Source organism: Kogia breviceps, chromosome 13 (assembly GCF_026419965.1).
Source record: "Kogia breviceps isolate mKogBre1 chromosome 13, mKogBre1 haplotype 1, whole genome shotgun sequence".
Taxonomy (NCBI): Eukaryota; Metazoa; Chordata; class Mammalia; order Artiodactyla; family Physeteridae; genus Kogia; species Kogia breviceps.
In genome coordinates this window covers 88292853-88310614 of record NC_081322.1, presented here as the reverse complement: position 1 = coordinate 88310614, position 17762 = coordinate 88292853, and the positions used below count along the sequence as shown (strand labels likewise).

General features: G+C 38.8%; 1 protein-coding gene across 6 annotated transcripts in view; it reads left to right on the top strand.

The window, feature by feature from the left end:
- The window catches only part of PDE10A (phosphodiesterase 10A), a 566819-nt gene that overhangs the window by 488037 nt on the left and 61020 nt on the right, over positions 1–17762 (top strand). For all 6 annotated transcript variants that reach the window (XM_067011128.1, XM_067011129.1, XM_067011132.1 and 3 more), the window contains 5 exons: positions 9583–9723; positions 11725–11880; positions 13478–13528; positions 14346–14404; positions 16362–16413. In XM_067011128.1, the coding sequence (XP_066867229.1) occupies positions 9583–9723; positions 11725–11880; positions 13478–13528; positions 14346–14404; positions 16362–16413 (459 nt within the window). The remainder of the gene's footprint in view (positions 1–9582; positions 9724–11724; positions 11881–13477; positions 13529–14345; positions 14405–16361; positions 16414–17762) is intronic.

The window sequence follows — 17762 nt, the reverse complement described above, 5'->3', positions numbered from 1 at the left end:
AAAATAACAAATCGATCTCTTTCCTCGTCATTCCAAAAATTTGTTTCTAAAATTGGAGATTTTTATTTAAAAATCAAGACTTCCTTTCAGAAAATTATTATATAATTTGCCATAATTTTTATGATTTCTGGTATGTTTATTATCACGTAACTGTGATAGTCCACATCTCATTACTCCTTCCCCGACATCTCCAGACAACCCACAGGGGTTGGCCATGGCAGCCGTGTTTGTTTCATGTGACCCTTGACCTTCAATCACAGCTGTTTGTGACCCAAACGGGGGCCAATCAGAGTCTCTACTGAAACCTGGATCGTGGACTCAGCATTCTAGCTGAAAAGAAATGATATGAACCCTCAACCAGGGCTGCCACGGTGGGTTGGCCCTCTTGCGCCCCACGTGAAGGAGAAGGGGGGGATGGGGAGACCTTGTTTGCAGAGGTCGAAGGGCGGCGGGCGACTCGAGGGTCTGCACTGTGGGCACCTCCAACGGTGCTTGACTCTTGGAGCCTGGATTTCGATTCCCAAACCCCATGCTGTTCATCACTTGGCCATACTTTCCACGTCATTGTTTGCATACTTCTGCGTGATTATGATTTAGAAAACGCTTTTGTATCCATAAAATCCAAAATGTAATTCTCTCTATATCAATTCTAATTCTTTCACTTTTACTTATCATTCCCTTTTGTAGCTTAATTGAAGGGGGGATACCATGTCTTTTCAGGCTTTAGTTGGCTCTTTATTCTAAACCCCTCAGGTCAGTTAATATACTCTGTGGTTCTCTCTAGGGTCATTCCTCCTTTCTCTCCCACATCTCAGGGGCCAAGTGTATCCTGTGTAACAGTATAACCCTAGGAGCAGCAGAGTACATTGACCTTCCTAAGTCAGATTCCACTCTGCTATTTTTTTTTTTTTTTTTTTTTTTTTTTTTGCGGTACGCGGGCCTCCCACTGCCGTGGCCTCTCCCGTTGCGGAGCACAGGCTCCGGACGCGCAGGCTCAGCGGCCACGGCTCACGGGCCCAGCTGCTCCGCGGCACGTGGGATCCTCCCGGACCGGGGCACGAACCCGCGTCCCCCGCATCGGCAGGCGGACTCCCAACCGCTGCGCCACCAGGGAAGCCCTGCTACGCTTTCTTAATGTCATATACTTCTCCTTCATGGAATTTAGCTGAACCTGTCAGTACATTCGATTATTTGCTTATCTGGCTTTCTCACTAGAATATAAGCCTCGCGAAGGCAGAGACCTTGTCTCCCTGGGAGGATAATTTTAGGGGATAATGACCGTGTTCGGTTCGCTGTATTTTTCCTTTTATGCATATTCCACAGAGGTAGTGAGGCCCTTGTTACTTCCTGAACCGAGTGATTTCTCTGGATAGGAAGAAGACATACTGTCTGAAGTCTGAAGTTCACTGAGGTGTTTCTTTAGATGTATCTACATAATTACCAGTTTCTTTGCTCTCCATTTCTTCTTATATATCAGGTCAGACATTTGGCATCAGTTTTTTTCTGTCTCGGAGAGCCTCCCTGAGTGAGAATCTGCTGATGTGAAACTCTCTCGTTTTTGTGTGTCTGACTATATCTTTCTTTCACTGCTTTCTTTTTTTTTTTTTTTTTTTTTTTTTTTTGCGGTACGCGGGCCTCTCGCCGTTGTGGCCTCTCCCGTTGCGGAGCACAGGCTCCGGACGCGCAGGCGCAGCGGCCATGGCTCACGGGCTTAGCCGCTCCGCGGCACGCGGGATCTTCCCGGACCGGGGCACGAACCCGTGTCCCCCGCATCGGCAGGCGGACTCCCAACCACTGCGCCACCAGGGAAGCCCTTTCACTGCTTTCTTGAAAGATATTTTTGCTGGATGGAGAATTCAGGTTGATAAATATTCTCTCTCCGTATATTGACAATAATTAGTTACATTTTGGTGGTTTTTTGATTTGTCTCACCCCTTCATTTTTTTTTGTTGTTCCCTGGACATATTTTCAAGTTTATCTTTTATTTCTTGAAATATGACTAACTCTGCCTCTCCTGTATCGTTTCGTATTCTTTCTGAAATTAGTTTCTTTTGTTTCATCTGCCTTTCATCAATGGTGACTTATATGCTCATGTCTTTTATTTATTAACCATAAATCATATTCCTTTGGCCCTTTTAAATGGATATTCTTGAGGCTGTTGAGGTTCCTTTCCTGTTATATTTCTAGAGATTGGATATATATTTGTTTTTGTCAATCACCTAAGGCAGTATCAATTCAGGACTATTTAAATTAAATTATCTAGTTGAGAGAGGAGATTTTTATTTTCCCTCCAGCAATAAATCCAAGATAGTCTGGTTTCCTTGTAATCCCCTTGCAGCTGTAAGTGTATTCGCCCTTCAAACTAAGATGAGCCCATAGCCCTTTGCGGGTCCTGGCCCCATCCAGGCAGTTGAAAATCCACATATAACTTTACAGTCGGCCCTCAGTATCCACGGGTCCACATCTGCTGACTCAATCAGCCGCAGATGTGTAGTACTACCGCGGCATTTATTGAAATAAATGAATGGATCCACACAGTTCAAACCCATGTTGTTCAAGTGTCAACTCTATATCTAGGCTTTACTTGATGCTCTCAAGAACAAAACAGTTTGGGATTTGCTAAGCACTCAGGGTTCCTTTTTCTACTTCCTTTTAGATTTCTGTGGATTCCTCCATTCTTCTCAGCCCAGCATGCATTATAAAATATTTGTGAAACATACTTTATCCAGCTTTTAAATAATTTTAAAATTGTTTTTTTCAGGAGTGTCCAATTATCTAATTGCCATATTGCTTGCAACAGAGGTTGACATACTTCTAAAATGTAAGCTAACCATATTAAATAAAATAAAACAGTTTTTTGAACAATGAGCAGGTACATGTATATTATATTTCTTCCTTTGTACGTGAAAGGTAGCATATTATAGATATTTATCAATGCTTCTAAAAATTGTCTCTGGATTTTGAATCATAGTCAGAAAGTGTTTCTTAATAACTCACTTTCAAAACAAAATATATATACTTTAGTGACAAAATTATAATAATGCAACCCAAATGGACTGAGATAAAATTTTTAGTCTATATCAATAAATACCAAGGATTAAGAAAGACATGGCAGGGACTATAACATTCTTTTACTTATAAAAGTATTAATTTCTTTTTTTGTAAATGAGAATCAGTAGAAAAAATTTAATTTCTGAAATTAATGCATTGAGAAATATAATTTAAATAATATTTAAATACATCAAAAGTTATCCTAGTAGAATTTAAAACCCACATTCATATTACCAGAGAGGAAAAATTTAAAGAAAACATAGAAAGTTTAGGAGATGATAGAAAACAACCCAAGTGGTATTAAAGCACTAAAAATAAAACATAAAATATGATTATCACAATCATTTTGAAGATAATTTAAAATATAATAAAACAATAGAGTGAAGATGACATTATGAGAGGATACTTATATTAATAAATGTGAAAATCTAGATAAAATGGACAGTTTTTGAGGAAAATATAAATTGCTCCATTTAATGCAAATGATGATAGAAAACGAATAGACCAGTAAATGGAAGAAATTGAAAGCAGTGTTGAAATAATGTTTTTTAAAAAGCTGGTAGGACATTTATTTAACACTGTTTTTTTGTTTGTTTTGTTCTTTTTTTGTGGTACGCGGGCCTCTCGCTGCTGTGGCCTCTCCCGTTGCGGGGCACAGGCTCCGGACGCGCAGGCTCAGCGGCCACGGCTCACGGGCCCAGCCGCTCCGCGACATGTGGGATCCTCCTGGACCGGGGCACGAACCCGTGTCCCCTGCATCGGCAGGCGGACTCGCAACCCGTGCGCCACCAGGGAAGCCCTAACACTGTTTTTTGAGCACCAGCCTTGTTCAGGCAGTTGCTAGCCGTGGGGCCCATTGATGAACCAGAATCGTTTCCTGTACTTCTGTGCTCACCCTCCACTGGGGACAGCCCTTCAGGAAGAGAGAATTCCTGTGCTGTCTACACTGTCTCAGAGCTTGGGAAGAGAAGGCAAGTTTCCCAGTTAGCAGCTTTCCAAAGAATTTTGATTCTGGAGTTGGATTGTGTGAGTTCCAATTCACCACTTTGGGACTTTGACAAGAGTCTTAAACTTTCTAAGTCTGAATTTAACCTCCATTGGTTAAATGTTACATCATGCATGTCATTTAACAAACCATTTCAGACACCTGCCGTGTACCAAAAACTGTGCTGAATTGCTGAGCATACAAAGATAAATAAAAATCATTCCTGTCCTCAAAGAATGTACAACCAGTAGGAGAAGTCAAGAAATCCACAGTTAATCACAGCACAGGACCTTACGTGCGGACAGAGAGGAGCCAAGGTCTCTGGGATCCTGCATTTGATGGGGCTGGCAGGGATGCTGGGGTTGGTGGCGCTGAAAAGAGCTTGGCTGATGAGCCCTCTGGTGGAGCAGGGCTTAGGGGGCCTCTCCCTTAATAGACAAGAAGGGACAGTAAAGGAAGAAGCGATTTGTGAGAGATCTGGAGCTGGGAAAGGAAGCCTTTTGTGTTCTGACCAAGACCAGTGTCTGACGCGTAACATACACAGCGTGTGCTCTTGAAACGTTTGTTGGGCAAAACTGATTTTTCCATGATTAAGATTTTGCTTAATTCACCTTTTAATGTTTCTACATGTTTTCTCTTTCATACCTAGTCACATACTCCACTTACTATGTAACATTTTTTATAATGTCATTCCTATAGTTTTTCTTGTGTTGCCTGTAATTGTGGTTTGTGAAAGCTGGAAACCTAGTGATCTCTAATTATACGTCAAACTTTATAATTCATAAAGTAAGTTCATAGATAGCTTTTGTGTATTAGCTTGGAGACCAGTTTACAGCCAGTAGTTTAGAGTAACTGTGTGACTTTCTTCAATGCACAATGACTTTAGTAGGTTTAGTTCTAAGAATTAGGCTAAAAAAGTTAGGCATGTGGTTCAAGGCCCAGTGGACGTGGGGTTCCTGGCTCACGCCCTCTGCCCGGATCTACATTCATCGACTCTCCAGAGCCATCTAGTGTCTATAAGAAAAATAACTTAATGGTAAGCCTAAATAATGTTTTTCTTCTTAAAAAGTGTTTCCAAAATTTAACTGGTTGTGAGTTGAAGCCTTAACATGAAAGTGAAGTTTCATGAATCAAGTGATCTTTGAATTGTTCATGGAAAGAAAGATGAGAGCAACTGTTTACCAAGTGAAGTAGACTTCTCTCTTTACTTGATGTCAATGAATCAGTTTCCCAATTCATCAAAAAAATCCTGGTTTTTAAGAAATAATTGTGTGATAGTCTATTCTATGGTTCTTTTCCCACCAAATCTATTTCTCAAAATTTGATTTTTTAAGCTAATTTGAATGCTTTTTATTCCTTCATTGAGCCAACTTATTCATTATGACCATCGTTACCAATCTTCTCTAGTTCAAATTATTTAACCTTAGAAATACTTATGAAAATGTACTGTTATCACAAAAATACTGGACAGTTCATAGTGAGTTTCTTTGAAATGCTGAAAGAGCTAATTCATCCCCTACTACTGCATGGCCTTGCCTCTGGACTGATTTCTAGCCCTTTGGCCAGTCTCCCTGCTGGTGTTGGGAGGGGAAAGGCCTAACAACAGTCACGCCACCTGCAGAGCTGTCAGGTGGGAATGAAGGCGCAGAGCATCAGTGGGCAGGTGCACACCCGGAATGCAGTGACGCTCTTCTCTGGAAAGGGTAGAGGTGGTTGAGGTTTGAAACTTTGAACCTTCTCCTTGTTTTTAGTTTTCGTGTAGTTTTCATCTCTAGCCTCTAAAAAATGTTTGTGTTAATAAAAGTTTTCATAGATTCATACAACGTTAAAGCAGAAATTAATTTTAGAAACTCATTTCAACGCTGGATGTTATAGATTGTAAATGTATGCATAATAGTCTTAATACGTTTAAAATGTTATGTAGTGATGTTTGATGAAAGTTTTCATTCATTCACCTATGAAAATAAATAGTGAGTATAATCTTCTTCATCTTATTACTCTGAACATCCCAGATAGGCTTCCGAGGATGTATTGTGCAATATGGGAAATATAGCCAATATTTTTTAAAAACTTTAAATGGAACGTAACCTTTAAGCATTGTATTAAAATTTTTTTAAAATATGTCTTTAAAAATTCATCATGATTGATTTTGAAAAATAAAGCCCTTACTTCATTTTTAAGTTTCTTTAGAACTTACTTACACCCATCAGTTGTTAATGCATTAATGCAGGCCCTTCACCAATGAAAAATGCAAAATATGTCTTATAAATTACGATTATTTTGAAACATGAAGAACCCAAGCAAGACTCGCCTTGCCAGATCACAACATGTACTATAAACTTACGGTAATTAAAATAGTGTGCTAGGAAAATAAACCAAGTGGTACAGAATTGAGAGTTCAGAAGCAGACCCAAGTGTACGTGGGGATTTAGTATATGATGAAAGTGTCAGTTCAGCCAGTGGGAAAAATAAGACTATTCGATACACAACTAGCTGTTCGATTATTTCTGTGCAGTAAATAAAGGTATATTTAATAAACTTTTCTCCATTCCTGAATACATGTAAAATTTAGCCTCTAATTTGGAGGTTCGTTATCGACATTGTCTGTTTGCAGTAATAGCTGCCTGTCAGCCTGTTCCACTACAAAGATCATACAGAATATGCTATTGCAGAACACACAATGCAAACCAGTGATTGATCTGTAATCAGAAATGGAGGTCATGGACGGAGCTGTTGCACAGGTGAATCGTATGGAGTTAAAAAAAAAAATTGCCACCCAAAAAGAGTAGGAAACTACTAAGTGCACAGAGGAGAGAAATTGAAGCTGTAAAAACATCAAAAAACAGGTGTCTGTCTAGGTTGGCCCTCATTTTCCCTTCCTATCTGAGCTTTTGCCCTTCATATGACAACTTATTCAAAATTTTGTTAGCACTTGCCCTCAGCTCTCATTTGTAAACATTTCTATTTGGTAAGTATGAACAAAAATCATGACCTAATTAGTAAAACAAGTATAAAGTTCCCACTGTAAAGAATTATTTATTTTTTCTTTTTTTCTTTTTTTTTCTTTTCTTTTTTTTTTTTTTTTTTTTTTTTTGCGGTACGCAGGCCTGTCACTGCTGTGGCCTCTCCCGTTGCGGAGCACAGGCTCCGGACGCGCAGGCTCAGCGGCCACGGCTCACGGGCCCAGCCGCTCCGCGGCACGTGGGATCCTCCCGGACCGGGGCACGAACCCGCGTCCCCTGCATCGGCAGGTGGACCCTCAACCACTGTGCCACCAGGGAAGCCCAGAATTATTTATTTTTTGATAACTATTTTCTACAAGGAGTTTTCCACATTCAATCAAGTAATTAAAAGGTTTCTAAATCATTTATTTTCAGCAAATCTAGTACGTAAAATAGCTTTCCATGTACCCAAGGTGCAGTATTTGCTTGTCTGTTTCTTGTGCATCATATAGAAAGCCTACACAGAGGCAATAAATGTTTTATATTAAATAAATGGCCTAATAACCTAGGAATGTGTATGTGTAAGCTATTTTGTCATATTATGAAGCTAAATGAAGATATTATTATGAAGATATTATGAAGAGACTATTAAATCCAGCCTTAAAGGGCATATGGCAAAGTCATCCAAAAGAGATGTCTGTTGTATATCTTCAAACAACAAACAAATAAAGTCAACAGCTATTAAAAAAAGAAATCCAAACCTTCTGTTTGGAGCTTGCTTTAGAGTTTACTTTCTATTGCTGTCATGGGAAGTTCTTTAAGACTTATCTAAACGATTCAGGTCAATTTAAGTTCATTTCCTGCTGTTCTGACTCTGGTTGAGTAAAGAAACATTACTGAGCATCCTTCTTACGATTAACTTTCTCATAGTTTGGAAAAATCATTGTCAATTCTGACTTTTATTCAGGCTAAATATACCATGTCCTTTAACATTTTTTCCTTGCAATCATCTCTCTTCCTGTTCTTGGATCATTTCTCTACTCTTCTCTCAATCTTAAGAAGGGGTGACAAACTGAATTGTATTGCCACATAGATACTAAATCTAATGAAAGTCTTACTTTGTTTATGTCATATGTATATTGGTGCATTATAGTAACTATAAAAATAGTGACTTATTTCTAGCCTCTTTAAAAGTAAAGTGCATTTGTCACTTATCATCTTTCGTGTAGTTGAATTGTAAAAATCTTTTTAAAGTGTGTAACTTATATTTAAACATTTTAAGCTTAATCCTTTTTAAAAGAAGCATTCACAAAACATTTTTCACAGGCATAACAGCAAATTACTGCTTAAACACAATCCTAAGTAATGTAGATATATTAATGAATAAAAATATTTTGAACTTAACTTGTAATCTTTAGACAATGGTGACTTACTTAAAGCAGATGGGGTGAGCCAAAGCTGTTTTCCTCCTCTCTGCTCCCACTGATTGAAGTAGCTCAAGTTCATAGGGTTCACTGTCTTGTGATTGTATTGAAGAAAGGGCTCTTCGACATTACAAAGCCTGAAAACCACGTTATCTAAAAAGTAATAACCATATCCAACTCATTTTCCTCACCTAGACCTAGCTCAGTGCTAGCAAGCATGGAACACCTTTAGCTTCAGAGCATTGCCTACTACTCACTGCTTCAAAAGGGCATCATCCTTAAGTCACAGCACTCCAATTTAAGATAAAAGTATAGTGTTGGGAGAATTTACCAGAACTTCAATGTTTTTCAAATTGAGTAGATAATCATAATACAGTTATGTCAAAATATTGCTTCCCATGCCCAGATGACTTGTTTTGATGAGCAATTCTTATTTAGTAGAAATTTATTTTAAAATATAATTTGGTTTAGTCAAAATAACTGATCATATTTTAAAAAACATTTCTTTTAAAATAGTTTCAAATGTTACCCTCCCACCTAGTCTTCGGAGATGGAAAGATACACCCAGCTTTGTCCTTTCTTTTTTTCTTTTCTTTCTTTTTTTTTTTTTGGTGTGTGTCTGCAGAGAAGAGCAAAGATTTTTACCAAAAGTATTCTGAATCTGTAATTTTATGGGCAGGTCAGTTTCAGGAATGGAGTCGTTGAGTATTAAAAATAGAAATAATGTTCTGAGAAAGATTTTTAATGAAAAGGAAAACATATAACCAAATCACGTTGACCTGTAGTTACAGAGCCACGTGGCAAGTCTGTAGGGCGGTGGGGTGCAGTGGGTCTGTTTCTTGTGTGATAGTTTCTTGAGCCCAAGGACAGCTTACATTTTTTTTTCATTTTATTATTTTCTGTGGATGAAAATCGGAGGCTATCGGAGGCTATTTTAAGAGATTTTCTGCACCTAGACGTTTGTGTGAGTCCTGTATGTAGCCTGTGTGTTGTGTGCATGGGACACATGGAAGAGAATTTCACCCCAGATTCTCAGTTTGGTCATTGCAAAGCACCTTTCCTCATCTTATGTCTCTACTTTTCCTTGGCTCACAGATTTCTCGCGATTGTTAAGTAATCTTTTCGTCCTGGGCCAAAGACTTTCCTAAGTCTATAAAACATATTCCTTTCTTCTTCCTAGAGCCTTTGTGTGTTTACCCCACCTGGAATCAAGGAAGGAAAACCCAGGCTCACCCCTGCTGGGCCCATTGCCCAGGGCACCACCACCTCTGCCTACGTGGCCAAGTCCAGAAAAACGTTGCTAGTAGAAGACATCCTTGGGGTAAGTGGCTTTTTACCCTTTGTGACGTTCGTAACCTGAAGTATTTAATTAAGAAAGATAACATATACTCTTGATGTTACAATTTAAGCCATTTTATAATAGCTTTAAAGCAAGATACAGATCAATAAATGCATTTGTATGTAAACTAATTCTTTGTACTCCAAGAATTATATCTTACGTACCCCTAAGATGTAGATTTGAGTAGTTGTTCTTTCAACATTTGCCAGTATAGTTAAGCATAAAAATGTATACTCATAGTCATATAGACTAGATGATTACTGTTTTATGTTTCATATCCTAGCAGGATATATATGAATGAGTCAGCTATTGCTGTGTGACAAACCACCCCAGGTTTTAGTGGGGTCATACAGCCACCACTCACTGTCTCTGGATTGGGCCATTCTGCTGATCTGGGCTGTCTTTGACTAGGCTTGCTTATGTGTCTGAGATCAACTGGCCGTCACTTAGGAGCTGGCCAGTCTTAGGTGGCCTTCGTTCTCTGTGTGTGTCTCACCACCCCCTTCAGTAAGGCTAGCCTCATGTCCTTATGATGGTGGCAGGTGTCAGAGAGAAGAAGTGGACACATGCAAGTCACTTTTCAAGCCTCTGCTTACATCAAATTCACTGCCCTCAGGTTAGCCAAGCAAATCTCATGGGAGGCCCAGACTGAGTGTAGGAGGGTCTGACCAAGGCCATGGGTACAGAGAACAGGCCGAAACAGAGCCCTCAGAGCAGTCTGCCGTAGTGCATGTGCACACTGTGATGAAATGTCACTGCATGAGCTCCGACTTTGAAACTGACAAGCATACAAACAAGTATATAGGTGTCATGAATTTGCTCTGAAAAAGTACTAAATTGGAGTCACAAAATTTAGATAGTAATTTTGTTTCTGCCACTAGTTATCTGTATAGCCTTGAACAAATCAGGTTACTAGTTACTTTATCAAAAATAAGAAAAGAAAAACTGCTAAAAATAAATGTTTCACAGTATAAGGTATATAGACAACAATTTGTATTATAATCATCAAACTTGCTAAGAGACTAGATCTTAATGATTCTTACCACAAAAAAGAAAAGATAATTTTGTGGCTTGATAGAGGTATTAACAATGCTACAGTGGCAACCATATTACAATACGTAAACGTATCAACATGTTGTATACCTTAAACTTCCACAATGTCATATGCCAAATATATCTCATTTCTAAGATGTAAACGTAAAAAGTAGATACTGTATAAGTTGTCATTTGAAAATGTTCTATTGTATGTATATGCAAGCTTTCAAAATATCTGTAAATTACAAAGTATAGATTTATACCAGTCTATTCATGAAAATCTTCCTGTAGACCACAGAAATTGAATAAATAGAATTGATGTTTTGATATTAATTCATTTGGGTTTCTTGTGTTCCTTTGAGTGATTTTGCTAAGCTAGAAAATTAAGTCAAGGAACCGATTCATTTCTTATGATAGGTAATTGGTAATTATTGGATGATTTGAATATCCAGTATGGGCCTTTGAGGTTCAGTTACAATGACTTTCATTAACATATGCTTTTGTGTTATTCTAAACTTAAAAATAGAAGAGAAAAAATTTTATACATGTAATTTCCTTCCTATAGCATTTACATTCGGAGTAATTTTCACTTGTGACGTTATACTTGTAAATCCCTTAGTTCTGGCACATACCAGCTGAGGAATAAATAAATGTTAACCATCATAATTACTTTTATTATTGCACGAAGTTATGTATATTCATTCACTAATTAAATTCCACTGTACAATGATAAAGAAGCATTAAATCCGTCTTTGGGTATAAGTTCCACATTGCTAAGGATAAGCATTCTCTTAAGCCATGTTTATAGTGGCCACGATCATTTGGTTGTCCTTTGAAAAGGACTGCTTATTCCTGAGGACAAGTATAAGGAATTTTCTGATAGAATCATAACTTGATGATTCCATTACTGTCACTGAATTTATATCTTTTACCCTTCTATTTTTTTAGGATGAACGATTTCCAAGAGGTACCGGACTGGAATCAGGGACGCGTATCCAGTCTGTTCTTTGTTTGCCAATTGTCACGGCAATCGGTGATTTGATCGGCATCCTTGAGCTGTACCGGCACTGGGGCAAAGAAGCCTTCTGTCTGAGTCATCAGGAGGTGAGGCCTGGACACCGCCGTGAGGACTTTTAGTTGTACCTAGTTCATTGAAGGTGCTTATTAATACTGTTCAGTTAATAAGGGAGTGAATATTGAATGAGGGAATATTTAAAACCGTAATTTGCTTAATAATATGTTGATACTAATACTAACGATTTTTTAAAACATTTTTTTTGTTTTGCGGTTGTTTAGAGAGGAATCTCACTCAATATAGCGATATGGAAATTTATAGTAAGTTACTTTAGTGAGGATTCATTTTAACAATAAAAATAAAATACCATATTGTGAATCAAATGAAGCAGTAGGCTGGCTTTGGAGAGATTTCACGTTCTGGTTGACCCCTTAAAAATGTCCTCTTCCTGGGCTTCCCTGGTGGCGCAGTGGTTGAGAATCCGCCTGCCGATGCAGGGGACACGGGTTCGTGCCCTGGTCCGGGAAGATCCCACATGCCGCGGAGCAACTAAGCCCGTGAGCCATGGCCGCTAGGCCTGCGCGTCCGGAGCCTGTGCTCCGCAACGGGAGAGGCCACAACAGTGAGAGGCCCGCATACCGGAAAAAAAAAAAAAAAAAAAAAAAAAAATGTCCTCTTCCTAGAATATGTCCTGAATAGAACTTCCAGCATCAGATGCAGTTGGGAAACAATAACTTCCGTTCACTGTTCCCTGAACCGGAACGGCTCAGACCTACCAAAACCAAACAGTACATGATCTAGCTGTCACACGTGGCGTGCGCCCGGGCCCCTCCGAGGCCTGCACCGTGGGCACGTACCGAGATGACCCGTCCGCTGCTGCCCCAGCGCCTTCCCTGCCTGCAGCCGTGCTGGGCCCTCTGCTGCGCACGGCCGGCGCCTCTGTGCTCCCGACGCTCGCGCCGCGCTTGTCCTGTGCCCACAGCCCCAGCTGCCTCCTCAGGAATGTGCTCTAAGGTCTCCCTCTCTGATCAGCCTTCGCTGAACACGGCACACAGACGCCAGCGGCTCCTGCCCCTCTGTCGTGCCTCTTTTCCGCCGTAGCCCCGTCTCCAGCCAGTATACCGTGGTGCGCTTGGCTTTATTTTCTTTCTTGCCCTTCTCTCTGCCCGCAGCAGCTGTGAGCTGTTCTGTTGTTGATGCTGTATCTCCAGCATCTAGAACGGCGCCTGGTACCTAGTAGGCACCCAATAAATATTTGTTAGGTGGATGAAAAAAATCAAAGAAATAGAATAGCTAGAAGTTTGAGCACTTGTCAGTGAGCTCTGGGAAATACTTCCTCATTTTTAAGTGGTCATTAGAGGCCTTTTTAATAGTATTTTGGTTGAACTGAAAAATAATTATTTCATGTTAAAATCATTGGATGACAGCTCTCTTAATCAATTTATCTTCCTTTTTAACCCAAAGTAGGAGGAACAAGAGAGCATTAAACTCAATAATAAAGAAGTGGGAACTATAAAAGAGAAACTGTATACATATTTGACTATTCACATTTGGCGAAATATTCAAAACTGCAATGATCTTACAAAATTGTTCATATATGTTTATGCCAGAGTCCTTCTCTGGGATGTCTGCATGTGACTGACAAAAACTTGCTTCATACTCTTTTTTTTTTTTTTTTTTTTTTAGGTTGCAACAGCAAATCTTGCCTGGGCTTCAGTAGCCATACATCAGGTTCAGGTGTGTCTTTGGGATGTTTTCACAGGGGCTTTTCCTAGGAGAAAAGGGTGCTTGGAGTGCAGCACTGGGGGACGGAATGGAGGTTCACAAGTAACCCAGTGCTTTGTGTTTGGATGTTAGGTATTCTGTTGTTTCTAAAATGTTTGATCTGTTCGCTTATATTTACTTCCTCCCTGCCTTAAATATTTTCCAATTAATGATTTTTATATATTTACATATAATGTTAAATTACTTATGTTCCCTATCATGGTTTTTGGTTTTCACTGAAAGCCCAGGAAAGACCTCCTCCTGCCAGTAACACTGATATTTTTATTATTCCATTTTCTAAATTAAAACATCCACGAAACCAAGTGTGACATGAAAACATTAATCTTAAATTTCATTAATTGTTACTTAAGATACCTGATTCTCTTGAAAACGTGATCTAATTTAAAAGATCGCAAACTGCATGGAGTTTTCCCGATAAGTAGACTTTTAAGTCCAGGAACATGGCAGCAATAGAATTCTATTTCGTACCTTCCACTTTGGCTCGTTTTGTTCCTTTAAGTCCATTTCAGCAAACTCAGGTTGATGAGGAACTGTCTGATAGGGAGAACACGTATATATGTTTTAGGATAATGGTATGAGAAGCAAGGGCTTCCTGGACCTGACAGTATTGAATGTAGGTAGGATATGCATCCAAGTACAATTTTAAAAGCACTGAAGTAGTGCTTGTGTTATGCCTTTTTAAATAAATAAGGTAAATAGTATTCTGGAATTTTTATTCTTAACTAAGCAGAACTCCCTTAAAATTAATAGCCATGATTTTGTACGGCAGGTATGCAGAGGTCTCGCCAAACAGACTGAATTGAATGACTTTCTGCTCGACGTTTCAAAGTAAGTGCTCCTTTCTAGGGATGTGGTAGCTCTTATTGATCAACCGTTTAGATTAAGTGCAGGCTCTGACAGTGATAGATTACTGTCTAGTGCAGTCCGTAACAGAAGGCCAATCTTTATTAGGCAAGGGGTCTGGTAAGTATGGTTGGTCGTATTTTGGATCATAGAGTTTCATTCTCATCCACGTTCACTTTACAAGTGAAGGATCGCAGATGTATATGTGATGATCTTAATTTGCAAGTTGGTATATATTTTCTAAACAGACTCACTAGAAGGTGTTAGAGACTATATAGAGAGATGAACTAAGTATTGATATTTCTATTTGCATGGGAGAAAACTGAGAGCAGTAGAAGGAGAGGAAATGTCCTAGTTTATATTATTCTCCCAAAGAGTCCTCTCTGGCCTTTTCAACAAATGTCAGTCCATTAAAACAGACTCTTAATATTATCCTTTTAATTATCCCATGTATAGTAGCTCAGATATCATTCTCCAGAAAATGCTCCATTTCCCTGAAGTTTGACCTAGAAAAACTCCCTTGGGCTGGCAGTGGAAGCAATTACAGATATTTATTAAATTTCAGGTTCATATTGGGTTTGCTTGCTACAGGGAAGATCTCGTATCTCTCTGACCCATCTGCTTAATTGTTGAAATCGAAAACGCCCCAGGACATGGTAACCTCAGGTCCCGTCCTCTGACAGGTTAACTCAAGGTGTGATGTAGCTGTGCCTCCAAGGCCTCCGACACAACTCTGACTGTGTTCTCGCTCACATGTCCAGTCACCCTGGCACACTTCATAGCTAACTCATCACCAAGTTTGTAATCCTCATCACTGATGATTCTGAAGTTGCTGCTCTGTGCTTTGGAATATAAAATTAGAGAGGTATGGGACTGAGGGAGTGCTCTTCTGATCCCCTAGGCCAACTATCTTCTTGCAGATGGAATTAAACAGTGTCTCTGGGACACATGATATTACTACTTCAGAAACGCCTAGGAAGGGAAGCTGTGCACGTTCTCGTACTAACGTATTTGAATACTTCGCAGGTCTCCCAAAGTCCAGTTAAAACCCTCAGGTGACGCCTTCAATCTCTTCCCCAGTGGGAAACCCATTTGCTTCACCCTGTTCCTTGTAGGACCTTCCTCAGTGGATCGTGTACCTAAGCATATTAGTAGCTTCAAGCCAGATGATTTCTCTTCTAAAAAAACAGGCATTGTTTATTGCTGTAAATTATCTTAATCCTGAATACATTACTAAATTCTCACAAAACTAAACTGAAAGCAGTACCTTGCCAATCGAGTCTATGTTAAGAGTATTTCTTTATATAGTCCCTATAACACATGACTGTTGATTCATCTGTTTCTCTGGTCTACATTTTAATGTATGTACCATATGCCTCCAAAATATTTATTGCAGTTCAAAATGATGAAAATATATTTTACTTGTGTAAAGTTGTCAGGTCCTTATCATTATTTGTATTCTGATATCTCTTCTTAAATGAATTGCCTTGCTTTCTTAGTACAGTTAAACTACATTTTAACTTTTGAGTTTTTCATTGATAATTTACATTTTTAGCATATTAATGAGATTTAGCAAATTTAAATACTTTTATTTTAGATCAAAGTTATCTCTGAGATATTAAATTTGATGAAACCAATTTTATTTCTTCGTAGTTTTAGTTAAATGCTCCAAACTTTCACTGTACCTTGAATACTTACTGATAAAATAATTGCTTAATGCAGCCTCCGGAATTAGAGTCCTTATACTAAAGTCAATAATAAACTTTCATTTCTCTCTTTAAAATAATAGTATTGGTTGTTTCCACAAAAGGACAAAAATCAAACAACATATACCTTTATGTTTTTTATTTAGATGTAGACAAAATTGGGAAATGTATTCAAAGTTTAACATGTTCTTTGTTCTAATAACATCACTTACAGGTTTTATCTTCCTTTTTTTCAGAACGTACTTTGATAACATAGTTGCGATAGATTCTCTACTTGAACACATAATGGTAGGTTGCCTTCTGTTTGGAATATGATTCTATTTAACCCTTAGGCTCACATCCTAATATGTGGTGGAACATTTTAATGTACGAGACATACATGCTGTTTTAAATACGATGAAAGGGTGGTGCTTAGTGATCTGGGGGCGTCGCCTTCATTTATTTGTCACTTCTGTTAATTTTGGAGGGGTTTTGAATAGTGTTTGGAAAAATACCTCAGAGTCTTTGATTATTTAGTGGAGAGCTAATTTGAAAAAACGTTTCGTTTCTTTTGATGATTTCTTCAGAATACCTTTTGCATATAGGTTATATTAGGTAGTGTTGCTGCTGTAGCGCTCTGGAGATGCTCCACTGAGGAAGTGGCTTCTAGTAGCCGGAGTGATGAGCGAGTATACCCGTGGGTGCCAGGCTGGCTTGCTTGGTGCTGTTCACGTCCTGTCCTCTATTTTGATAAATGTTCTTTCTCCTTCCCATTTTCCTGCTCTTTCTCAAAATATAGTAAGCCTGTGCAATAAGGGTTTTTTCATCTCCAGGTTTCTGATGTGCACTGATCCATTTCTCTTTGATACCGTGGCAGGCCAGGTATGGAGTGTGATATGCTCAGTGTTTCGTAGAAACAGACAGTTTCCGGAGGGTAGTATTAGGGGTTATTACTTTTCCACATTCTTTCTGTAATTAATTACATTGATGATTTTACAGTTGACCCTTGAACTGCATGGGTGTGAATGGGTCCACTTATGCGTGGACTTTCTATTGACCAGTTCTTGTATTATTAATATTATACTTTAAGAAACAGTTTTATTGAGATATAATTCCTGTATGATACCATTAATCCATTTAAAGTGTTTAAATCAGTGGTTTTTAGTATAGTCGCAGACATTTGCAACCATCACCGGTCAATTTTAGGACATTTTCATTACTGCAGAAGGGAACTTCATGCTATTTTAGCTATCACTTCTTTATCACCACATTTTGGCTAATACAAATAGTGCTCTTTTGAACATTTGGGTACAATTTTCAGTTCTAATACCTGTTTTCAGTTGTTTTAGGTGAGAGTGGATTTGCTCGGTCATGTGGTTTCTCTGTGGTTAACTTTTTGAGGAACAGCCAAACTGTTTCCATGGCATTTGTATCATTTTACATTCCTACCAGCACACGGGTTCCAATTTCTCCACGTTCTCGCTAGTGCTGGTTATTATCTTACTTTTTGATTATTGCCATCATAGTAGATGTGAAGTGCTGTCTCAATGCAGTTTTGACTGGCACGTCCCTGCTGACTAATGACGTTGGACAGCTTGTCATGTGATGAAAGGTTCCGATTCATTGGCTGCTTTTTACTTTAATTTTTAGTGTTATGT